The sequence below is a fragment of the Apaloderma vittatum genome, unplaced genomic scaffold (assembly GCF_000703405.1).
Source record: "Apaloderma vittatum isolate BGI_N311 unplaced genomic scaffold, ASM70340v1 scaffold22531, whole genome shotgun sequence".
Lineage (NCBI taxonomy): Eukaryota > Metazoa > Chordata > Aves > Trogoniformes > Trogonidae > Apaloderma > Apaloderma vittatum.
In genome coordinates, this window is record NW_009698856.1 from 7012 (window position 1) to 33983 (window position 26972).

Below are 26972 nucleotides of genomic sequence, written 5' to 3' on the forward strand. Positions count from 1 at the left end.
AGCTTTGCCGCACAAAAGACACGACACAGTGCTGGTTTAAAGGCAGTCCAATATATTGACATTGTTTCAGGTAGTCTTGAATTCTCACCTGCTAGGTCTTACAGTTTTTTCCGCGCCGCTGCCGAGCTGAATCTCTGTCGTCAGAAAGTGCGCTAGGGCGGTCAGGTGTAGTTGCTGACCTGGATAAATCTTTACCTACATTCTGTTTTCTCAAAGCAGACTGCTGAGCCTGAACAGCATCTTTTCCCTTTACATCCACAGTGTTAACAAGAACAGACTTTTCTTCACTTCCAGATTTATCCGCAAGGTTTGAAGCAGGATGGTGGGCTTCTACTACAACAGCAGCACTGTGCAAGGCCATGAGTGAAACACTTTTAATCATTTCCGCCCTTCCACTCCCGGTGGAAGGGGCACTTTTCTTACTTGGTTCCTTGCAGGTTGCAGGAAGCTCAGGTGAGCCTGCTTTAAACTTTGCTGAAGATGCATCACTCTTGGCTGAAGACAAGGCAAATACTTCTTGTTTACATTCAAGGACATTGACTGAACAAGCCAGTGGCTTTCCTGGTGCTGCGGCCACACGACAGGAACTCTGTCCGCTGGCAGCTGACAAATGTTTTATTGCAATCTGCTTGTTTGCATCCTCTGGCTGTTTTTGATTAGCTTGTCCTTTCCCTTTTGAATCTTGAGAGCTTTTGCTACTTGTGGTCACTTTTTCTGCTCCTTTCCCTCTGGCATTGCAGTGCAGAAGGGAAACAGTAGGCTCTACTTTCCCACTGTCAAGCTGAACATAAAGTGCGTCAGTGCATATTTTTCCTTCAGGTTTTTTGTCTGCAGAGATCATCTCCTTACTAGGACTTCTGTCTGCGTGTTTGCTGAGCAAGAGACAGTCTTTCACAGTGGAAAATTTCGGAGTCATGGTTTGTTTTTCACCAAGGTGAAGTTGCTTTTGATGAGCAGATTCCCCAAAACCTGCTGGTTCTTGCCTCTGCATCTGCTTAGAACTATCTGGGCTTGCTGGCACTGGGCTGGCAGCAAAGGATTTGTGTTTAGTGTCAGGAGCGATGCTGCCCATCTGGAGAGTGGCTACTGAGCTGTGCTCCAAACTCCTTTCAGCCCGCATGTGCTCATTGCTTGTTTTTCTCAAAGAGCTTGAAACAGCAGAAAGGGAATCTAGCGCATTTTTACTGGTATGTTTCCCATCTTTCCGAGAGCTGCCAGATACCTGAATAACAGCTTCTTTTTCTTTTACAGTTGGAGTGCATGTTTTTTGTGACAGTATCTGCTTATCCAAGTGCTTAGGCTTAGAAGAACTTGTATCAGAGGCTGGCCTCTGTTTATTTGTGCTGCCTTCCACATTGGTGGCAGCAGGCTTCACATGTTCTTGAACACCTACGTGAACATGTATGGCACTGTTTCTGCTTACAACGTCTCTTGCAGCAGATGAGCCTGAAGCATTAAGTTGTTGCCGAGGAGCCTGGCTGGATTGCTCTTTCTCAGTAGTTTGAAGCCTTATGTCAGTGGGTTGTTTCTGATCTTTCTTTCCTAAATCTTTGGCATGGTCCTTCTGCACAGATGAAATCAGTGCAGGCTTCTCATTTTTAGGATCGCAATCTGTTGAGGGTTGGATGGGCTGTTTGGATGGAAGAGCTTCACCCTTTGACTCTGCAGTAACTTTCTTAGTTTCACTGAGCACCTTCTGCTTGTTTACATCCCTTTCCATGAAACTACTAGCAACATTGATGTCATCTTTGCCTTGGTATTTCAGGGATTCTCTGCCATCTTTAGGTTGTGCCTTGGGGCCCGCTGTCTGCATTTTTCCTTGCATCTGAGGTGGAACAGCAAAATTAGCACAATTTTTTTCACTGCTTTTGGAGTAGCTTGTTATCAGGACATCTGAGACAGATACCTTCAGAGACGACTCCCTGATCACCTCCACCTTTGCAGGGATAGGCTCACAACTTCTCTGGGCGACTGGCTGTTTGGCAGGCAGCTCCTTTTGTGTTTGCTTCTCTTTTCCCACAGCTTTTTCAGGAGTGCTTTGGATAGCAGAAAGCTTGGAGTACGTTTGAGTAGTTTTAGCACTCTGACTTTGAACAACACAAGACTTGGCCTCCACTGAATTGTCCTTCTGCTTTGAAGAGGAGGTATCTCTCTTTTGAACAGGCTCCGTAACAGCAACATTGCCTTTAGTAGCTGGACTAGAAACCTTCTTCTCTGTCACTACTTCTGCAGCTACAGGGATGACTGGTGGATTTGGAGAACTCTTGCTTGTTTGCAGAACCTGAGGCTCCGTTATGCTGACTTTGCTAGATTTTGAATAGCTTAACAACTGTTCTTTCTGACAAGCCAGTTCTGCCTTCCCACCACACCCTTGTGGTGCTGGGGGTTTAGGAGATCCCCCAGCACTGCTGGTACTCTGTCCTTCTGAAAGCACGGACAAAGGCAGTTCAGTCTTCGAAGCCTGAGGTCCAGAAAGTAAGCCAATGTCCAGCGTGCCTTCTATTGGCTTCAAACAGGAAACAGACCTCCCATCAAGTTTATATTCTGAAGGACTTTTTCTGACAGGAGTCTCAGTGGAAATAAGGGTTGATTTTTCCACACTCATGTCCGGTCGGCTACTCAGCGTCTTGAGAGGAGCAAAAGGAACTGAGTTAATCTGAGCGGCATGCGCACTGCTGATAAATGCTCTACTATCGGCAACTGCAGTGGAGTCCTGCTGTATGTTTATGGGTCTGCCTGTATTAAGTTGAAGGCATTCATGAACGTTTGATGTCAATTTAGGTTTCAGCACTGGAGAGAGAGTGTCTTCTTTTTCTTCGAAGGACATTTTCTTTCGAAGATAATCAATATTTGCAAGTTTACCATCTAATCTCTCATATTTGACAAATTCTTTTGTGGGTACATTTTTATCTGTGTTTTCTCCCTTTACATTTAGCATCCTATCAGAGGACTGAGGTAGCACATCTTGCAGTGTACACGGAGGGGAAATTCTTTTGAAGTCATAAGAAATATGACTGAGCTCATTTGATGGAGGCCCATGACACAGCACCTGTGCATCTAAAGCAACACCATCACTTGATCTCAAGTTTGCATTCTTTTGAAAAATATGCCACCAGCCGACTGGGTCTCCAAAGGAACAATTTTTGTTTCAAACTGATTTGATCTTTCTAATACTTTCTGGAACGCTTTTTTGTCTCTTTCTTCTGGTCTGAAGGTATTGGGATTTTCTGATTCACTGCTAGGTTCATGTATAGGAGCAATTGCTTTTTCAGCTAAATCTTGTTTCTTCATGACTATCTTGACCTTCAGCTTCTCTCTGTCCAGCTCATCAATGGATTCTTGCCTACCTAATTTTCGGGAGATGGGTCGTTTCAGGCAGCCCTGCTCTGCAGGCCTGACTCTTGTGAGTGATGGCACATCGCATACATTCTCCTCCAAGCTCTGAAGAGTTACTTCCCTTTGGGATAATTCTTTATTCACTTCCTCCTGGGTCACTTCCAGACTATGTTTTCGTGAACATAGATGTTTCTTATCACTGCCGTAAGAGGGTGCAAGCTTCTCTTCAGATTGGACTCTCTTTAACAGTGGAGATCTTGGTGGCTCTGCACTCTTTGGCCTAACAATATGCCTTACTATAGTTGGAGGGGAGTGCATCTTGCTAGGAAAAGACTGAGCAATTTTTGTATTTCCAATTGAATGTCCTAGCAATGGTGACGGAGATCGCTGAGGAGATGTTGGCTGCGGTGTTGGAGAGGGTGTCCTTGCAAGAGGAGAGAGAGGAATGCTGCCAGCCGATTTGCGTCTTCCTGATCTGTATCTCTGCCCACCAAGCTTTGGACCCAAGCCATGAAGAGTGCTGGGTCTTATGTGTCCTGAACCAGCTGGAGAATTGGGAGCACTTGAACTTGGGGAGCTACTCTGGGAAGAGTTAGTACCTTCAAAAAAAAATAAACAAACCAAACAAGCAAATGTAAGATTAGCAAGACTTTTTCAATTTTGTCTAAATGCTCACTGAGACACAAAACTTCCAGTGGTCCAAAAGGTCTGTGTGCCATCTACTGATACATTCCAAAATTTGGAAGGTTTTGAGTGACTGTGCTGTCAATGCCTCATCATTTCAATTATGCTGCTATTTCTCCCTTTCTCCTCTGTTCCTTCATCGCCTTTGAGTTATCACTTTCAGCTCCTTGAATAGAATAGCTAATGCTTTCGGCCACTACAGAACAATCACCAAGGCTTTCTAATGACAATCATGACAGAAGTAAAACAGGAATAAGGGGCAGGCTTTCAGAAGCCACAAAGACGCGTGTCTCAGCACTCAAGTCAATATTTTCAGCAATAAATCCACACTGATGAGTGCCCATGTCAGTTCCATTATGGAGCACCTTTTTCCTCAGTTTCTTTTATCAATCAGCCTCTTACACGCAAGATTCTACTCGTTTTACTCCAAACTTGGATTGTTTTTCACTCATCTTACAGCCAGTGCATTTGGATTTAAACTCTGTGATAAATCCAGCAGACTGTTCTCTTTTAGATGCTTCTGTATCATGAAAACACCTTTGATTTCACATCAGGAAACTTTTTTCCTTTTCCAGAAGGAAATGAACTATTCAGTGATTATGCTTGTTAGAATTGACTATTCCTAGCTGAGCATAACAGATCTGAGGGGGGGCTCACAAGAAGCAGAATACACTACAAGTCCTTCATACTCACCAGATGGAAAATCAGGAGTAGAGCGGTAGCTTGGGGTAGGTGATCTAGGAGACAAGCTGTGGGTTGGAGACCCAGGCAAGCTCTCCCCTGAGGAAAGTGATCGGTTCAAGCAGGAGAAACTTCTGCTGGTGTGAAGAAGAGGAGAGGGTTGCTTGGCCAGCTTCTTAAAGAGAGATCTTCTCCTAGTGTGAGAATAGCACAGCATTAATCAGAAGTTAAAATGCACAGAATATACTATCACCACAGGCAGAACTCTTGCAAGCCGACATCACTCCCCTCTCCCATTCCCAAATATTAAATTAAGAAAACCAAATATTAAATCTATGTTAACATGAAAGCAAACCACATTGCAAAGAGGGAAGTTTAGAAAATATCCTGTTCTGCTAATAGGTGGGAGAGATACTGTAACTAAATCCATTTGCACTAAAATTTACTCACTGTATTTCAGAACAACGGTTACCTCTTTAGAGATAATGATCTTCATTTTCTTAATCTAAGAGCCCACCAAAACTCAAGGAATATCTGTAAAGCACTAGTGAAGTATTTGCATAACATAAAAACTTACTATTAAACTTAAAATGTCTATAAACTTAGCACAAGAGCAAAATGTATACCTAAACCAAATTAAGATGCACTCTCAGTTACTCACTTTCTTCCCCATATATCCATGTGCGCCATGCAAAATTTTTAGGGGTTATTTTAACAGATCTAGTTTAGGCAGGATTAGAAGAAACAGGATTTCACCGAATAAAGAAAAAATATGTAGGAGAGAAAACTGAATTCTTACTTTAATCTTATGTATACACACCTACAAGGAAACATTTATCATGAAAAAACCATTGCTCACCTCTCTAGACTCTCTTTCTTCTTGGTTTTCTTACTGCGCCTGACCATTCGGCTCCTGTAGCTGTTTCGCCTGGCAGGTCCTGTCTTGATGGAAGTGTTTTCAAAAGGGGTTGTTGTAACCGAGACTTTGTTACCGCTCTGCTAAGACAAAGGAGGAACTTTTAGGTGTGATTAATACCAGATGACCTTGCCTTAAATTGAAGCTAAACCACAAATGTGCATGCAACGACAGAGACCTCCAGCACCAGAGTAAGAGCCGGCAGTGTAGGGAGCCTTGTGCAGACCTTGGCAGCCTGATTTATGTCTGACAAATCATGATTAGAAAATTCTCAAATTCTACTGAATTTCCTATACTTCTTCCATTTCAGCTTTAGAACAAGAAAAAAAAAAAAACAGTAATTATAGCTAGACAGGAGCAGACTTTATTAAGACTGCAATTTTCATTATGAAAGCTTCTACAGAGACATCCTATTTTCCCACCAGGAACAGCTGTCACTGTCCCGTGGTCCAGTCACTGGCCGTTCATGTCTCACGATACTGTTATAATGATGAAATTGAGAAGAAAACTTCATCATCATCAGTCTCAAAAAATCATTTTATATTGTTCAAATGAGATAACAAACATAATTAAGTTAAGCTTTTTAGGGCTGTCTGCATGAAAAGACAACTCGATAAATAAAACCAACTGGAAATACCTATATTCTGTTTTAAAAATCAGTAACCCCTACCCAGTGCTGTATACTACCACAGTAAGCTTCTTTCCAAAGGAATTCAAATAGCCCCAAATAATTTATGATACAGTACATTTGGATAAACAACAATCTCTCAGTCTGAGTTCACTATTGTAAATACTGTGCAGCATTGTCATGTTTCTTTCTCTGACACAGAAAACAACTGCACAATCAACTCCATAAAATTACAGAATTTTCTCTTATACATTTCTTGCAAAACTGGAAAACTTGGAAGTTCCTCCTGGTTCAAGTGAAGGAAAATAAAGACTTCAGGAAAAGTGTATTTTGCTTTTTTTTGTATTTATTTTTTTTTTTGTATTTTACTCAGCTCTTTGTATTAGCCCATTACTTCATTGTTTTCCAGTCTTTTCTTGTAACTGACTACTCCCTTTGACAGGGACAACAAATTATTAATAATAAAGGAAGTAAAAACAGAGCTAAAATAATTCTGACCTAGTCTGTTCTAAAAAGATGACATTAAAACTGCTATACGAATAGCTACAGAAAAAAGCTAAGACACTATTGCTCATTAAAAAAGTTGAGGAGTTTTTCTGGATTTTTTTTTTTTGCTCATTTTTAAGGAAAACAGGATAGATCTCAGAAAACACCACTACAGAAAAACGTGATAGATTATTCATAAAAGTCCAATTGCAGGATCAGAATTTAAAGAAGATCTGTAGGACAAGTCTACCTATGAGTTAAAAATCTCGGTGTTAAGATTATGAAAGGCATGTTCCTGCATAGTAGGCAAAAAAATATTTCCTATTATTTGTTTCCATTTTTCCTTATTGATTTCATTTTAAAAGAAGAAAACAAGAGTAACATCATCATCAAAAACCTGAATTACCTGAAGAAGGCAGGTGGATTCAAGAAAAAACGTCAGATATTTTGAGACACATCTCTGTGTCATGGTCTCAAATGTACTTCGGCTATGTCAGCATAGCCAGTTTATTGCAGAGAAACTAAAATCATAGCAGGATATATGAAGTCATCGACCTTTCTCCAGATCTGTGTAGCAGTGGCTTAGAGTTTGTACTTGAACAACCACAACATCTGTTAACTAATTTCTGATGGAAAGAAACATAACCCCTCAATTTTTGGTGAAAACAGCAAGTGCTTTTTACCTTTAATAACAACTCAATGACTTCTGTATGAACAAGACCATGGACCGGCTCTCCATTGATATGAGTAATCAGGTCTCCAGCTTTTAAACCTGCTTGGTAAGCTGCACCTCCTTCTTCCACATTCTGGAAATCAGAGACAAAGAGAATATACGCAAATGTTTAGCCTTCATACTTTTGAGAGCAGGCTTGGTTTGATGATGCCCTTCTATAAAACCAGTTGGCAATGAGTAAGAGATACTAAGTTATATAAATGAAGAAAAGACAACACATCAGACTAGACATTTCACCTTCAACTACTTACTCACACTTTATACTTAACCCAGGGCCTGGAATGGTTTCAAAGCTAACTGAAATACTGCTTGTTGCCACTGGTATTAAGTAAGCTCTGTACAGGAGGGCAGTTTTATGCCTGATAAAGAAGGGGTGATTCACTCCCCATGGCAGAATTTCAGAATCGAATAAAGATTTTTAGCACCTGACACTAAGAAATACTGATATAATTAAGGCAGTGGTAACTTGCAGTACCCTAATCATGATACAAAATTAATTCCACTATCTAGTTAAGGATTGTCTTCATTTGGTTCAAATTCACCCAGCTGTCTATTAGAGGGAACAGCACAACAGTGATGCAGGACCAAACCAAATTATTGTAAATTATTTTGAAGGTGGCTTAAATAATTTATTATATTCTAAAATGAGCTTTTGAAGAATTTTAAGTCATGCAGTCACTACTGAAGCCTACAGTGCTTACAGAGCTAAAAACCAAACAAATCTACAACACTGAAAAAAGCCAAGGTTGCACTCTTACTGAAGAGTATTATTTTTGACCCCTTCTTTCACTGATGTGATGCTACACCAGTAGTAAGAAACCCAATTCTTTAATTTATTCCTTTATCAAATGTCGACACATTGTTCAGATTCAGTGTTCTTGATGGATTAATAGATCTGATATGCAAACATGTATACGTTACATCAGTAGCACTGGGTAATATGCTACCATGTCAGCAGCATTGCTACTTCCAAATCTACAACACAGACTTAAAACAAGCCACTGTACAAAAGTTCAGAGCTTCTAACATACTTGTAATTAATTATTCTTATTTTAAAGCAGCTGAAATATTTTTATACACACACATTTATGTATGTATAATATATAAATTATATAAACCACATAATTTGTTATCAGCCTAAATTATAAATCAAATATAAATACATATATATTTACATAAATACACATTTTACAATTAAGGATGTTGATAACCAATGAAATGCAAGAGCCATTATCGTTTCCTTTAGCCTATCTCTCATTCAGATCAGTAGTGAACAGAGGATGAAAAATACATGATTTATTCAAGACAGTTAGCCTATTTCCTATGCCATAGAATCCTCAAAGGTATTGCAATTTCAAATGCTTTGCACATTTCTACAGTGCTTGAAATCAGCCTACTTGTGTCTAGTAAAATACTGCTTGATTTTCATGAATCCTTTAATTGATACAGTTTAATAAACTCCACGTATATTTCAACAATTTCTGTTTACAATCTCCTAGCTTTGCAGACTTGCCCTCAAAGAAGGGCTGCACCAACTCCCACAAACTTAAGACATGCCTCTTCACAGTTGCCCAGCTTGTCAAAAGTGAAGTGACTTATGCAGTCAACATCATATGCAGGCACCGGTTCTGCCAAGCCTGGCTTGTGTCATCCCAACAGCCAACACCAGTCTGGTGTACAGGCACAAATTTTAGTCTAAGAAGTGGTTTGGCACATCATCACGACTTATATAGTAACAGGGTACACAAATTAAAAGCAAATACTTCATTACATTTTTCTGTGGCTGTATACAAGCAAAAAAAAAAATAAATTATCTTACCCAGACAATATGGTACACAGTGTAGATATCACTGTCACCCACGTAAACTCTGATTGCTCGGATGGTGAAGCCATACTTCTTTCCTGAACTGTGAATTACTATTGGCTGATGAGGACTTGCAGCAGCAACTGATGAATCACGGCTGGGAGATGAATCTCGAGAGGATGAAGGATCAGAGGACAGGGAATGAGGAGACATAGGACTTCCCAAAGGAGAAACACCAAACACATCTGCAAAGAAGAATTCTGCCTGTGAGACTACATTCTGAGCACACACAAATACAGACACACAACAGGAAATTTGCTCAGCTTTACAACACCTTTGCGTCAAAATATATCATTGTCTTTGCATAAACACCTTCTCCTCCTCAATCCGTGTATATCTTGGTGATCTTAGAACTAAATTTCTTTCTCTGCAGTGCAAATTTATTTTTTATTCAAGGGTTAACTTGTTTGATATAGACTGAGTTTCCCTTTTAGACCAGAAACATACTAATTGCAAACTTTCAAAGAATAATTCTCAGCCTTTTCCTAATAAACACTTATGAAAAGAAAATCAGCACGTTATTGTGAGTACACCCAAGACTTCCCTCAAATCATTCAGCAGTGCTAAACAACGTGCTAGTTTTTTCTGCTTCAGTTATATATAGACATAGATAAAGACTACTGTAATTAAATAACACTATATAGTCAGTATACAGGTCAGTAACTCAATACTTGTAACAAATCTCCATTTCTACATTCTGCTAGATCATCTAAGACCACACGAATTTCTTCCAACAATAATAGCCTTTACAGCTTAGTTTTATTTCATTGTTTTGAAAGCACTATGCACTCATGCAAATGCAAACACAATTGCAACAGCATAAAACACACTTTAGTGACTACAATATGGTGACAGCTCTGCAAAAGAATGCAGCCCAGAGAGATTCCAGGTTTGGTGTCCTTGCCAAGCCGTGTCACACGAGGGCAGATATGCTTTGACAGCAGAGATGCTGCTCCCTGTATGGGAGTCACCAGAGGCTCTCAGAGATTGGTATCACTGGTTTAATGCTGAAACCCCACAGAACAGCCAAGTCCCAAGGTGGCTGCCAGTGTTACCCTCTGGTTCTGAAACATACCCTGATCCCCTGCCTCTACTTTCTGTTGCACGTGGGACACATCCTGTAACTCTCAGCTACCTGACTCAGGTCAGGAACACTGGTCATCTGTTGCTGTAGCTTATTTTATGGATAAACATTAATAAGGTAGGGGTTTTTTGACAGTATTGGGTACAGCTTGGTAGTTGTAGAAGAGTTTGGCTCCTATAGTTAAAACTGTAATGTTTTTAGATGTAGGCAGAGCAAAGTTTGGATTTTACAGAATGATGTTGAGATTAAACTGAAAGAAAATTGTAGTTTATTGAGCACAGTAACTCAGTCTGTACCATCTCTGAACTTAGCAATTCTTACTTGACAGCTGTGAAAGAATTATTACAATAGTAACTGATCAATAGATATATAGTGCGTGTATCATGCTCCTGTGATAGCTATTCTCAGTAATTTGCATGTGATACAGGGTCTTTATAAGCAGAAAAGAACCCAACTCATGGCACTAACTGTGACAGGGGCATCCAAAACTTTACTTTTGACATTTGGGAGAAAAATATTATTTTGAATAAAGAGTCTACATATGGTACAAGACCACTTGCAAACCACTTGTAGTTTTCAGTGTCAACACTACCCTGAACATGCTGAGCACACAGTCACTAGTGAACGTGATCATACACGTTTGGATAGCATCCCAGAAATATTAAGTATTCTTTTCATTGACACCTTGTTGTCAATGGGTGCAAAATAGTGCTTTCTGAGACTCAACATTTTCCTCTTGACATCTCATCAAAAAATCTTCATGGTTAGCTGCTGGAATTACAGGTACTGCACAGGAAGCCCATGCTGTTCTTTAAACTCTTTAAACTGTATGGTGGAGAAGGGTAGAAAAAAGTAAGATGAATGTGAAATTCCTCCAGTAATACAGATCAGATAGGCCTTTCACCTCTTCACAGTGTCCAAAACACAAGCACAACAACACAGTGCTTGCTCACCAAGGCATTAAGCACCACACTGGGCACAAGTAGAACCCAAAGACAGGTGAAGTCTAAGAGAAGAGCCCCAAAACAACTCTTCAGCATTGCACAATTCTCTACTAGCCTGATGTCTCAAAGTAACCAGTTGAAGTTACTGTAAAAGTAGCAAAAATAGGAGCCTAACACACTATTTCTACTTTTGTTACACTTCTCTCCCACCACTTTTCAACATGACAGATAAGAGAGAACAGTCAGGCGGAATGTGCTGCTGCACGTAGTGAGCTACTTAAAACTTAAGCTACACCCCTACTGTACGATGTGTCAAGGACAGAAGCTTCCGTTCTACTGTGCATGCACACAGCCAAACACAAAGTAGTCACCACTAAACTAAATTTTCGCCTGTCAGAGAAGGTCCCTCAGCTGTACTGTGACCACTGTAACCCGCTGACAAGACTGCACCATCTAGTAACACATGTGAACACGAGTAATAAAAAAGCGTGACACAGACTCTACTCTGGACTCTCCAAAATTTTACATTTATGTCATAAACCAAGTACGCAGAAACTGTAACATTTCAAACAAAAAGATTTATCTCTACCTCCTGGAATCATGAGGGACAAAGCACTTGCAGAAAGGGACTTCGTGACTTTTCCAGAGATGATCTTTTTCTCTGTGCTTTCTAACCGCTGACGAGCCATGTGAGATGCAACTTCACTCAGTGGCTTTGAAGAGTTATCTGTACTGTCCACACTCTCGTTTCTTCCATTTATCTGATCTAAGTGCTCTGAAAAACTGCCAACTGTACAAAGAAGGGAGAAACACGTTGAGGGAAAACTGGGAGTCAGGGAGGGGAAACAGTCCAATTGTGTGCTCTGTTAACAAGTTCATAGAAAGACAATACAGGAATCTGACTAATTCTTACAGACTTAGAGAATGCATAAACGTTAACAGAATGAATTGAAGCAACAATTTTACTGCAGTCACTAACTAAAGTAAAAGACAAAAGCTAAAGTAAGTCTGGTATCTCAATAAGCAACATGCATCTTAGAGAACTAAGTATACATTTACTTTTCATGTGAACTCCTCTTAAAGCAAATGAAAGTCTCCAATCCTACACAAGTTGCAATCAGCTTAACAACTTTTCCAAGATCATTAGGATATTAAGTATGACTTCATTTTCAATTGTTATCTTTTGCCTTTATCTTTTGGGTTGTTTTTTACCACACAGGAGAAAGATACCTAGCACTACTAAATTCAATATTAAAATCACACTGATATTAATCTATCATAGGTAATGAACTTCCACAGTACTTTATGGAGGAAGGACAACAATGTTTCTAATAATAATAATAAAAAAAATCCCATAAAGACCTAGTGTCACGTAACAACCTGTATGGGATTTCTTCAAAAATTCAAAGACAGAACAGGAAAGTTATATGACCTTATAAAAAATGCCCCAAGAGCAAGTCGTCTGTTCATAACAGTAATGCCTAGCATTCCTTTAAAGTCACTGAGCATACATTTGCTAATAGACCACAGAAACGAAACTATTCTTGACTGTAACTGGTAAGTGACAGAAGAGGATCAGATGTTTTCAGTTATCACTGTGACAGATGCAGCAAAGCAGAATGAGCAAGACTTGGGATAGAGCACAGCCAAGGTTTTAGACAGGGGAAAGAGATGGGAATGGTTGTACAGCTGGCTGAGCCTGAGGAAACTAATTTTCCCAGAAATGGACATTAGGAAAGTGGAAGAAAATGTAGAATGAAAGGGAAATTAGGAGTATGCGAACATAAAGTAGTATCTTGAGAAAACTCAGCAAGGCACGAAAGACAAATAAGCTGAAGACAGGCAAATGTGTAGAGAAAGTATGCAGAACCTGCAGTATATGGACAATCACAAGACTGATATAGGCCTAGAGCTGTGTGAAGTATCAAGTCTGCCAACAGTTATACAAAATTCTACTCTCAGAGTACAAAACCAGCAAGATACTAGGTTCCTGAATCCTACTGAAACGCATGCAAATACTTAAGCTGAGAGAGGGATGCATAAAGTAAATAAATTATTTAAGTAAGTAATGATTTACAACACTGTCGCCTAGATTCCTAATGAGAAAAGTGACTTCCACAAGTCAAAGACAGCCCTGACAATTCTGAAACGTACATCATTGAGACGTCTTAATTAAAAACATGCAATGGTGCACCACAGTGTTAGAAAACAGCAATACAGAACTGCAGGAATGACTCTAGGACAATTGTTCAAAAGATTACTAACTTCAGTAAAAGAAGATACAAAAAAGTGCTTCAAGTGCTTCAAGGGATCCAAGTCTCCTTTTCTCCACAGAAGGATCCTGCAAAGGCTCTACAGTTAAGACATTTTATTTTATTTGCTGCCCTAGTAGCCCTCCAGAGTCAGTGGGACGACACCAAATCACAGAATCATAGAATGGCCTAGGCTGGAAGGGACCTTAGAGATCATCTAATCCAACCTCCCTGTCATGGGCAGGGACACCTCTCAATTAGATCAGGAAACACATGGGGACTGAATGGGGATCGAACCCAGAACCCTGGTGTTAGCAGCACCACGCTCAAACCAACTGAGCTAACCGGCCCCCTGTTGGCATTTCTAAGAACATTGAAAATTTCCTATACATGTTTTCATGAAATTTCACTAGCTTGAACCTGAGCTCAAACCGGACTCCTCTTGGACGGCTTTTTTTTAAAAGCAGTTCTGAAATATAGGACTTCCAAATAAACAAAGACGGTTTACAACTGTTTCTAACATTGTCAGTCAAGAGACCCACTGAGAATTACCTGATAGTGTGGAGCTGCTGATTGTACTTGCTGGAGTGGTTACTTCAGGCTCATCTTGCACTATCTCCTCAGTCACAAACACAGGCTTTTCATGTTCCTCCCGAGCTCCCAGAAAGCCTATGGAATCATCGTGTTCTCCTTCAGCTGATATGGCCAACTTTGGAAGCAAACCAGAACTGCATCGCTGTCTGCTACTCTCAGTGTCAGAGGAGATGGATGCAGATATTTGTTGTCTGCAATAAAAATAAGCAAACTCTCATGCATCTCAATGAAGAGGCCTGCAACCCAGCAAGCAGGACATGTACCATTCCAGCACCTCCTTCTACTTACATTTCAGAATATTCTGAACTCCAGCTTAAAGATTCCATAGAAGGCAGTGTTACATTTTTTGTTTTGTCTCCCGTTTCCTCCTTTTCTTCACCTTGTGTTTGAGTGGCTCGATCTATGCTACTAAAAACCTGTTACAGACAAAAACCCCACAACGTCATCACTGACATGTTTGATATAAAAAGATATGCAGGAAAGGACATTTCAGGTTGTACTCTGAATATTCTACATGCTTATCCAGCATATTCAGAGAGCAAACATTAAACTTCTTGAGCCTTTTTAATTTTCCAAGAGTTTGTGTTCTTAAAATACTTTCCTATTTTGCTTTCTCGTCTCTTCATATACAGGGCCATGATAAACATCTCATTATGAATTCATCAGCTTTCTCCCCATTTCACTGCATGAACCAGGAGTGTACGAACAAAACCCGTAGTCTTGGAGTCATTAGTCACAGGACTAATGAACATCTTGGATTAATTCACAATCATAAAGCCAATCAAGGTAAAAAAGCCACAACCTAAAGATACTTAGTATCTACCAGTCAGGCATAGGAAGCAGCAAAATTAATCTGAATTGATTCTAAAGTTAAGAACAGATTATCTGGCTAAAGGGTTAAAAAAAAATCTCACCTCTGGCCGGCTGTATATTCTACAGCCTGAAAGGCACAGGTAGAGATGCAATGATATGATGACATTTCCAAATCAAACTATCAGTACGGTACAGAGCTTTCAAAGGAAAGAAGTTCACAGAATCACAGAACGAGGTTGGAAGGAACCTCTGCAGGTCATGTTGTCCTACCTCTATGCACAAGGAGGGTCACCTAGAGCTGGTTACTGAGGACCACGTCCAGTTGGCTTTTGAAGACCAGAAAGGATGGAGACCGCACAACATCTCTGGACAACCTATGCCAGTGCTTGATCACACTCAGTGAAAAAACCTGTTTCTTTGTATTTGGACAGAAGTTCCTGTGTTTCAGTTTGTGGCCATTACCCCTCACCCAAGTTATCTCCAAACAGACTTCGTCATCTACCAGTATCTGATTTTGAACTACAGCACCAAGTCGAAAAAAAGAGTTTACAGAGTGAGGATAATGACATCTATGATTCCTGTCTCTGCTCTTCCAAGCTATCACAGATAAAGTATATACTGCAGAGCCTGCATAAGATCCACCACTTCCTTAAAACTTAACCTAGGACAACTAAGATACAAACATAGACTCTCAAAATACCTTTAAACAGTTCCTAAAATGGGTTAAAGAAGCTTTTTAAATAAAAAGCTTTTCAAAATCTCTGCTGGGTGCTATGTAAAGACTAAAAGCATGCTCACTAAGCATTCCACTTCCATTATTTCCTGCAATTTACCCTCCACAGTATTTCCTGAGTGCCCTCACTCTGCTACTGGCATCCCTTGTCCATCAATAATCAGCTCTCATCACAAATACTGAAGTATGCTACCATCTGCACAGTCAACTCTACCTTCAATTCACAGCATTCAAACCACTCCCTCAATCCACATCTCTACTTGACCAAATCACATGCTAACCACTACTGTATTTTTCCTTTCAGTCTAATGTCATTTAGCTAATAGCTACTATAGGCTAGTACAGTAATCTTTGTTATGCCATCACCTGCAAGATAGCCAGGACATAAATGGAGCAACATGCAAACTGGGTACAAGGAAAACAATGTAAGGAACATGCATTATCATTTAACAGAACAGTTTCCCTGAACTACTTCTTATGCTATCATGACTTTTCTACAGAAAATATCAATCTATTTACATAATTTTCTGTTACCTTCTTAAAGATTCAGGAAATAAATTTCCTACAGAATCTTCCTATTTAATGGTATTCATTTCATTCTTGCTCAATTTCAGTTAACATTTCTTGAAGAATCAATGCCCTATTCATCTATTCCATATCTAACATCTGCTAATTCCATTAAAGTAGCAAAATGCTTATGTACACAAGATATACTAACATTACAGCAATTTTTACTTACTTTTGAAAATCTGTGTGAACATGAAGAAAACTGTCTTATCTCCAAATTAAAATCTTCATCATTGGTATCATCTTCTTCCTCAGTTTCCATATGGTGGTATTTCTCAGAACGAGCTACGCACACAGGAAATGAAGTATTTGAATTTATCAAGAAGAATGGGTACCAAGCTTTAATACTAACTAAAATTGTGATCTTAGTCTTAAGATTATTTCTACTGAAATGTCAAACCACCAACGAAATTGCAAGTTGCCAGTGGTTCTGATAAAGAAGATTTTCAAAGCACTAAGCAAAAGTCAAACACAGTGATTATTTGAACATCATATTTTTTTAATGCCACCAAACACTTACTGTCAAAATAACTTGTGTCATCTTCAGATTCCAACTGTGGAATGAATTCTGCCTTCTGCCTTAGCAGACTATTCCAGTCAAGGCTCCTGAAGAACTGATGCTGCTTTACTTCATATGCACCACCTGGGGGAGCCAGAGAAAAACACTGAGCAAGTTAGATCAACTCCTCTAACATTCACTCAAACTAAACCCCCTGAATTATCATGGAAAGGCATAGTCATCACTGTAGGCAGAACAGCTACTACCTATTTCCATTAGAATCTCCTAAACCTGTGAAAGCACCTCTTAGTCTCCATTTCATTACCATTTCTTTAACAGTGGTGGTATTACTTTATCATCTTCCCCCTTTTAATGCTTCTATTTTTCTGCAAATACTAATTATTATCTGTCAGCCACACATTAGTCAGAAGCATCGGATGGAGTAGCAGTCATAAAAATATAAATATGTGCACTAGATGAGTAAGCACAAGTTAGACAGTAATTAAGAATGATTCTTAGTAGTTGCTCAGTGTAAATACGATTGCTGACCAGGAGCTGCTTTTGGTGTTTTATGGTAGCAGTAAACAATTCTATAGCAAATACGTTATCGCTTATCTTCCTACTGACTACTAGTTCCTATAATGCATATTAAACAATTATACTAGTTTCAAATTAAGAAACACCTGTAAGAACGCAATGAAATACTGTGGAAGGGTGGGTGAGGATGCAATTAGTATGCATAAATCTAATTCTAAAAAATGAAAAGTGATCTACAACAGCAGGAGCTGTTGCCAGCTTGATTATATTTGGATCATGCAGCATGGTTTTGGTACTGGGGAGGCTGCAGAGGTGGCATCTCTAAGAATGATGGAAGAAGCTGTCCCCATGTCTGATGGAGCCAATGTCAGCCGGCTCCAAGATGGACATGCCCTGGCCAAGGCTGAGCCCATCAGTGACTGTGGTAGCATCTCTGTGATAACATGTTTACAAATAAGTAAAAAAACTGTTGCACAACAGAAGCAGAGAGACAGGAGTGAGAATATGTGAGAGAAGCGACTCTCTAGACACCAAGGGCAGCAGAGGAGGAGGAGGTGCTCCAGGTGCTTGTGCAGAGATTCCCCTGCAGCCTGTGCTGAAGACCATGGCGAGGCACACTGTGCCCCTGCAGCCCATGGCGCTCCATGGTGGAGCAGATGTCCACCTGCAGCCCAGGGAGGACCTCACACTGGAATAGGTGGATGTACACAAAGAAGGTTGTGACCCCATGGAGATCCCATGCTGGAGCAGGCTCCTGGCAGGACCTGTGGACTTGGAGAGAAGAGCCCACACTGAAGCAGGTTTGCTGGCAGGACTTGTGACCCCACAGGCAACCCACACCAGAGCACTGTGTTTGTGAAGGACTGCACCTGCTGGAAGTGACCCACACTGGAGGAGTTCATGAAGACCATGCCTGTGGCAAGAACCCACATTGGAGAAGTTCATGGAGGACCTTCTCCTATGGGAGGGATCCCATGCTGGAGCAAGGGAAGAGTGTGAAGAGCCTTCCCCTAAAGAGGAAGGAGTAGCAGAGACCTGTGATGAACTGACCACACCCTGTTGCCCATACCCCTGCACCACTGCAGGGGAAGAAATGGCAAATAAAGTTGAAGGGAGGTGTGTGGGTGGTGTTTTCATATTTGTTCTTACTTCTTATTATCTTACTTTGTTGTTAGTTCAATCTGCTAGCCAAGGAGTGAACATTTCTGAGCACAGTAATGGGATACTATGTATAATGTCAGAATTGTGTAGTTCTTGTTTGGTATCAGACACTTCAAATCCAAACAAGTCTTTCTTCTGTCATCCTTCTTCTTCAAAACACAGTATCGATCTCTCTTCCTTCAACTTGAGTATGCCAGTCAGGTCTCCTGAGCAAATATGCAACTAAGATTTCCATGAAGTGTTATGCAGCTAGCTAATATGTATTAAATAGATAGGGCATTATTTGAAATGCATGGCCGAACCTGGGATAAACTGTGCTATTTTCCAGTGCCCCCATGGGACCTGTCACATTGCAGCCTCCATTTCTGTTTCTTCTGACACTTAAAAAACCCAGCTTTGTTGCAGTTTCTAAACATCCCTCTGTGCTTCAAAGAAATGGCTGCCCAACTTCTTTCTGCAGACTGCCAGCTCTTGAGAGACTACGAACAGCAAAAAAGAAATCAGCCTGTAAACAAGCTGCACAGATGCTCCATATGGGGGCACTGGCCATTACAGCAGTTAAGCCATCCCCATTCTAGCCAATTCACTTTCTCAACCAGCATTAGCAAGAAGCAGAATTTGTAATAAACTTCTGATCCAGCCTCTCAAAGGGCAGCAGTCTTGAATTAACATTGTGTTTACTAGGAAAAAGCATTCTGGCAATGAAACAACAATGCCTGAAAGGAGTTCCCCTAAAACAAGGGAACGGAACTAATTTTGGCTCTTCATTTTGCCTTTGGCAGTGGTGCCTTCTGCAGCAGACAAGCAGGCAGCAAGTGGAAAAGCTGTTCCAGGCAGGACACCTCACTAACTCTTATTTTTTTCAGCATGGAAGAACAACAAAGTTTTAATGGATGTCACTTACTCCAGAACATCAGCTACAGTGAAATCTAAGCACTCATCACACAGATCCCACGTGCTCAGGAAGCAGGGGACATGCAGTTCACCCAGTCATGTCATCACATCCCAAAGGAAGACCTGTCATCTGGGACCACGTCAATAGTACTTTGGGCTCCAGTTATACTCACATCTCCTTGAGCAGCTGTGGCAAGGCCAGTTATGAACTGATTTCTAAAGCTCCTTTTTATATTAGCTCTAAAAATACACAGCACAATCTGACCACTGGACTCAGTTTTGCCAGCAGTCTTCCCAGTACTCTCATGCTGACTCAACTTGCCACGTGGTTTCCTTAGCACCCAAATGTACTTATATTCAGGACATATAGTATTCACTTTAAATACAGCTATATTTTTATATTCTAGCTCTTTTATGTAGGAGACCTTTTTTGCTGTGCTTGCTTAGTGACTTTGCAGTCAGTTGCCTTAAAAACATGTGCAATACTCTCCATTCCTGCCTCTCCCCCAAATTCCCAAATAAATCCTGCTCTGTCAACTAACAAATAAACTCTATTACATAAATGCACAGTGCTTTCATTAGCCCATGCAGGCTCACTGCTCCTAAAACCACATGCTAGGTTCTTCTCTTGAAATTGAATGAACACAGCACTGAATGACCACAGCGCAATAAGCTGGCAGCTTGTGTTCTCACTGATATCCATATACTTCCTTAACATTCGCACTTTTGGGCTTATTCTTTTTCATGCAAGGCAGTAGTGCTTCCTGAATGAGAATAACAAGACATTTCACAATGCAACCTCAGATAGTAATATCTGAATAATTAGTTTGAGTACTCATCACCCATGCTAAAGCCTGGAGGAACTAATTTGCCACGCTAAGATACTTATGAAAAAGGAAGCATCAGTCATGTATTGACTCCCCTTCACTACTTCTGTGCTTAGTTATTTAATACTGTATTCATTAATGAACTCCATCCAATGGTTAAATGGGTCTTTGAGAAATTTTTGTTTTATTTACCAAATTAAGAGAAGAATAAATTCAAATGACTACATTTAAACTCAAAAAAAACCCCACAACCCAACAGTCTCATCTTGTTAAGCTCGAATTACTGGTCTGAATCTATAAAATACCCTTTGCTACAACAGCATTCTGTCAGGCTACAAGCCCTGGCAGACGTTTCTCAGGGAAAATAAAATGGTGAATAAAAGGTCCCAATGACAAATACAGAAGCTATTTCTAACTAAGAGTTTTATATAGTGTCTTCTAACCTGTTCCCAGTCTTTCCAAAGGGTTCTGCCTGAGCAACAGGGTAATCAGGTCCTGGGCATCTGGTGGTGGTGCTTCATCTTTTTCAGGCCAGTTGATTTCATCTAGTCAAAACAAAAAGTTGTTTGTTATTACCAAAGTCTGATCCAAACACTCATGACAAAGTGCATGAAAGTTCTCATAGTGAGCTAGCAGTTAAGTCAGAGTTAAGGCAACTTTTTCAAGTTGCGCTCTGTTGCATACCAATTACTTCCGATTTTTATACTCTCTGTACAACCCCCACAAACTTATTTTTATCTTCCCACTCCCCTCAGAGGGATCCTCTAAGCCAAAACAGTGTTTAACAACAGAATACAGGAATGCTTGGCTCATGGAAAACTATTGCAAAATATCAGCACAACTTGTATGCAGTCCCTTCTCCTTGCCTCCCCAAAATTATAGTTTTAGTTCTGTTCCACAGAAACTGCTATTAAGATGGACCCAGCTGACCTGTCCCAGCAGTCACTGTTCACATCTGTAATCCTTCTCGAGTGACAGATGACTCACTGAAGTCATTACTCCCAAGACTAAGGGTCGGAGGTATTGTGCTCTGCTCTAGATATGTGCCAGTGGAGCTTTTCAGTAAGTGTCTCATACCTCAGTGAAAAACCACCTCACTCTACTGACTCTTCTACTCCTAAAGCTTTTGCACTTCACAGCAAGTTGGACTGAAGTCATGCAATCAAGATACTAAAGCCTGCAGTATTCAGGTAAGGCTGAATAAAAATTTTGCCAAATGTTCATTTAAATTAAACAATGGAAAATTGTGCCAGTTTCAATGGGAACGTGAACTTTATAACAGCTTACACAGCAAGTTTTGTCTGATTTTTAGCAGAAGATGCCTCCACAAACATAATATATTGCAGGTTTAGACAAAACTCTGCAGAAGTTTCTTGGGAAGCACAAGGTTTTTGGCATCAGAGAAGCAGAATGCTAGGAGCTCAGGAAATATAGTAGGCTGTTAAGGATTTTGTTGCCATTAGACAACATCTAGACTTTTTCATCAAAATTATAATCATAGAATCATAGAATGGCCTAGGCTGGAAGGGACCTTAGAGATCATTTAATCCAATCTCCTTGTCATGGGCAGGGATGCCTCTCAACTAGATCACTGGAAAAATAATAATTGGAAGCTACACACAAGTTTAGTGTTTGAATTTCAGAGTTTAAGGAAAGGTACTGAAATAAACAGCTATGAAATGTAATCTGCTTCTGGAACATTATTTTTAATCCAAATAATTTTAAGCATCTAAGTTGATACTGAGGCCTCTTACAACTGAGCTCATACAACTCGGGGGCACAAAATACAACCTACCATGAAGAAGGAGCAAGGTAAAATCAGGGGGCAAGATTTTAAAGTGCATTTTCAAGTAGAATGCAGATTTCACCCACAGGAACTGGAAAACAAGTCTTGGCTATAGTTTGGGGTTTTTAACCCAGCTTTTACAGTTGAGTATGAAGGAATCATATATTTTAGCACAGTAAACCTAACCAACAAGAGCTCTGCAGATGCTGACAGTAAGAAAGGATGTTTAAAATGAAAGAGAAAAAACTGGCAAATCCACAACAAAATAAACAGCAAAGCTGACTGTCAGTTTTGGAGAGTGGGAATAGACCAGGTTTACTAACATAAAACCAGATAATTTCTGGAAGATAAATGGACACATTCAGAAAAAGTTATTTAAGTATCAGCTAGGTGGTAACATATGACAATTTGTTTTATAAAATTTTAAATTAATGCCACATGCGAGTCTAAAGTTTAAATTTTGTTGCTATTTTTAAACTATTTTCTCCACTTTTCAAGTCACAGAGCATAAACACACATGTGCATGTGTCTGGAAATCCAATAAAAATGGGCTATTTCCATGTTTGCCTGCCTACAGCTTCCACTGTACTTTAAATCTGATTTGGAAGATAAAAGCATGAATATGCATTGCAGCTGTGAGGCATCCAGAACAAAGCCAGCATTTGCTGCTTATGTTAATTAAACAGTTGATTCTCCTTGCCACTCAGGCCTTGGCATATCACATCAGAAAACAACATGGTTATAAACCCATGAACAGTGAGGATGTTGTATAAAGAGGTCATAGACTGGAGGCAACTCAAAAATCCATTTCATTACAGTTTACAAACAAGTCCGTCTTTCTCAGCTTCAGAGATGGAGGAAAGCAAGATGATGACAGGGTGGCCTTAAGTACAAAAGGGCATTTGTTTTATTCTCAGAGAATAAAGAAGCAGAGGTATGGTTAGTTTTGTCTCTGTTGGGTTTTTAGTATGCTTAGTGGGTGTTGGTTTTTTTTGGTCCTAGCTACTGTGCCTTTTAATAAAGCAGACTGTAAAACAGACTGTGAAATACTCGATAACAGAGGTGCCATTCTGTTAAAATTTTTGGCATAAACAGAGGCCCTCTACATCTATGCATCTGGGAAATTCATGGAAACAGCAGGTAGGACAGTGAACAATTCTGTTTAATTATCATTCAGTTTTGCCACAAGCCACATAACAATACTTAGGGTCAGCTTGCAGGTTAAGATCTAAAAGGTTATTGAATTTTAAATGGAAGAACATCTGCTACAGAAATAACATTACACTACAACAATCACCAATGAAATCATTAACAATCTGTGAACTGAATTTGTTTCCTTCTCTTTCTCATTATTTATTATTTGGGAGACATTTGTTTCAGGGTTTTATTACATCTTTGTTAATTTCTTCATTGTGCCATGAGGCATCTTCCCATTTATGCAAATTTTTTAACTCTTTCTTCTCTGGTATAATTTCTTTCCCAAGGACCAAAATCACTGTGCCATGGTGGCACAACTTCTCTACTAATACTGCTTTTCTTTTTCAAACAGTGCAGCTTAATCATTGTACTCTACATAATTGCATTTTAGTACCTGGCAACAATATACGGCAAGTTCAGCTTTTAATCCAAATTTATTCTTATTGCTTTAACAGCAAATTGTGTATCATGATATTAGGATGATGGTGTGGTTGTTTTTTGTTTTTGTTTTTTTTAGCAAAACTGACTTGAAAACTTACGTCTATCAGGTAATGTTGTAAGCATCTTTACTATTAACAGATACCAAAATGTTTTACAGTAAGTTAAGAAATCCATTTTTTTTTGTGTAATGATACTCACCACTGATTACTTGTCCAAACAGCTCTTCTGGTGTGTCTCCAAAGAATGGTACACACCCAACAAGAAATTCATAAAGGATAATTCCCATAGCCCACCAGTCCACGGGTTTTCCATAACCTTGTCTCAGTATCACTTCAGGAGCTATGTACTCAGGCGTTCCACAGACCTAAAAATAAAGAAAATAAGCATTAGGGGAAAACAAGTCTAACTGACAAGTCCATGCATCATTTGTGATTTTTGAAACATAAAATAATATGGAAATATGGAAAAATGTAATTCAGTAGGTCTTAGTACACTAAGTCTGTGTATCAGCTGATGTTTTTAGAATGACCTAGCTACATTACAGACACCATAATCAACACTTGTGCATCTGTCACGCATAGGACAGTTTACATGGAAGTCCATCACAGCAAATACTTTATTTAACTTAACTTTAACCTTATCTGGACATGAAAGTTGTGATGGTTCTATCTTAAGTATTTTACAGTGAACAGATTGTGAGCAATGGTAATGAGGCATGGTTGAAGGGAAATGGGCCACAGCAAGCATTTTAGCACCCTTGGTTGTACAATGCATCATCAGCTCCACAAGTACTCTGCTGAGACTTCTGAATTCCTTATAAAAAACAGTTTTCCATTTGTCTCCCTCACAGATTCAATTGCACACAATTAGGTTATTCATCTTACTAACAGATCCTAATGTACAAAGAAAAAAGCCTAGAATTATCTGGAGGACGTCAATAAAATTAAACACCATACACACCTAGAACATTAATGCAGAAATAATGACACTTTATGCAGTATTATGGTATGTTTCTGGTAAAACATCACTTCATTTGAACACATGGTGCAGAAACGAAAAAGGTTGTGTCTTACCTGTTTGTCAAGGAATTCTCTGGCATCCTTCTCAATGTGACCCTCATACAGATTGGTAGTCAAGCTCATTAGTCCCACCTTTGACAGGCCAAAGTCTGTAAGCTTTATATGGCCCATGGATGTTACCAATAAACTGAAAATTATAATGATCTGAAGTTACTGTGATATAATTCAACATCAGGTGCTCATTATTCTTATTATAATACTTGGAGGAAAATGTTTCTCTAGCACTGCAAAAATATAAAGACACCTTAAAAAGTAATTTAACTACGTACAAAATAAAGAGTTTAAAAACCTGACTATCTTACATTTGTTATTATCAGATGCAAACAAAATTCTTATATGCGACTGCACAACATCTTGCAGAACCACAGAAGTGTTGAGAGCTAAATGCTAGATGCTTTGAAGTTAAAGAAACAAGTCATCATCTGAAAGCCTTAGAACAGAAAAAAATTTGCTTTTGAAGCTGAGTTGAGCATTTTCTGTCTGTAACAAGCTGGGTCATTAATCCGAAAAAGAAATCAGGTATTAACTCAGTAAATAATACTACACTGGCCTGAGGTACTGTCACTTAACAGAAATTACTCCATTTTTTTCTTTAATTTTTTTTTTTTGTTAATGTGAAACAGGAAGAAGATTAATGGGGCTGCAACACCCACACTTCTTACTGCAGGTACCTGCTGTAACATTTACGTGTATAGGAACAATGTTGTATTTCTAAATAGTCAGAAAAAACCTGAAGAACCATGCAAGAGGAAAGATTTCCCAATCCAGTCAATCTCGTCTTCATATATGCAAGTACCTACAAGCTGAAGATACTCTGTATTAAACTGTGTGTTAAATATACTTTGAAAGACCATTTCCTTAATGACCAAAATGCATTTTCTCTCCACTTCAGCCAGAAGAGTATGTACATTATTTTTAACTACTCTGTTAGGCCCTTCTATCCTAAAGTCAAAATATTTTAAAGAGCTATTTTGGAAAAAAAATCATTTTCTCGATCTCCATGTAATGGAAATTCAAATATTGTGCAGAAATTGTGAACTTGCATAACATTCACAATAAAAAAAACCCCAACATTCAAAGCGTGTTTATACCTGTTGTTTTATCTAACAATTTCAAAGTCCTCTTTTGGTCATATTCTATATACCTACTTGTCTGGTTTCAAATCCCTGTGTACAATTCCATAATTATGAAGGTATTCCAAGGCCAGAACAGTCTCTGCAAAGTACATCCTTGCCATGTCTACAGGTAAGGGTCCCATATTCTTCATCAAAGTAGCACAGTCTCCACCTGTAAAACAGGACAAATATTCCAGATGATGCTATAAATTCTGCAGTGTATCAGCATAAGTCTTGTATGCTGCAAAAAGGGACTCAAAGTAGTCATAAATGTTCATTTTCCAGTTAGATGATTCAATTCAACATTTATACACACCAACTACTGTACTGGAAACATAGCACAATGCTGGCAATGAGCAGAGACAGTTCAGCTTGAAACTGATAAAGTCTGTGCTGCTACTTTAAGAGGAAAAACACAACAAAAGAAAAAACAAAAAAGGAGTGGGGCCAAAGAAAAAAATCACAACCAATGCCTGGGTATCTCGTGTTGCACTGCCTCAGCTCTCCTTCAGCATCAGCACGTTCTCATTTTTTCCCTTTTTCTTTGTAAAAATAACTATTACAAATACCTCAACATGCATTAATGAATATTTGAACTCCAGAAAAGCAAACACCATTTCCACATGAACTTTAAATGCTATGACACTTAAAAATTACAGTCTATGAGGAACTTACTCAAAGAGCAGTTATTTCGCATTCTAACTGGAGCACTAGTGTTTTACAAGCTCTTACTGGGAGATAATGACTGGGAAACATGCCACATTGCTGTTGGATTTAGATCCTACGTCTGTATTGCCAGAGTACAAAGGACACACAGGGGGCCTTTCTAAGGCAAGTACCATACCAGTTATTTTTCTTTCTTGGTGTGAGAAAACTCTCTTCTTCTTCTGTAAAACCGAACAAACATTTTACCTTCTACATATTCCATGACCATGCATAAATGACGTCTTGTTTCAAAGGAGCAATACATGCTGACAACAAATGGATTTTCTGCAAATGTCAGGATATCACGCTCAACAAAGGCCTGCTGGATCTGGTTTCGGAGGATGAGATTCTGCTTATTAATTTTCTTCATGGCAAATCTTTGTCTGGTTTCTTTGTGCCTCACAAAATAAACCGCA

At 39.4% G+C, this 26972-nt stretch overlaps 1 protein-coding gene across 1 annotated transcript; it reads right to left on the bottom strand.

Moving 5' to 3' along the window:
• Positions 1-91: 91 nt before the first annotated feature.
• Positions 92-26972, bottom strand: LOC104268086 (microtubule-associated serine/threonine-protein kinase 4-like; the record flags this gene model as incomplete). The annotated part of the gene is given in 16 exon segments (XM_009878184.1): positions 92-3105; positions 3108-3935; positions 4714-4895; positions 5561-5697; positions 7415-7537; positions 9284-9513; positions 11946-12146; positions 14161-14393; positions 14491-14618; positions 16488-16600; positions 16836-16958; positions 20677-20778; positions 23856-24021; positions 24731-24863; positions 25885-26023; positions 26764-26972. Coding segments are annotated over 16 exon segments (6061 nt in total), but the record flags the coding sequence as incomplete, so codon positions are not given.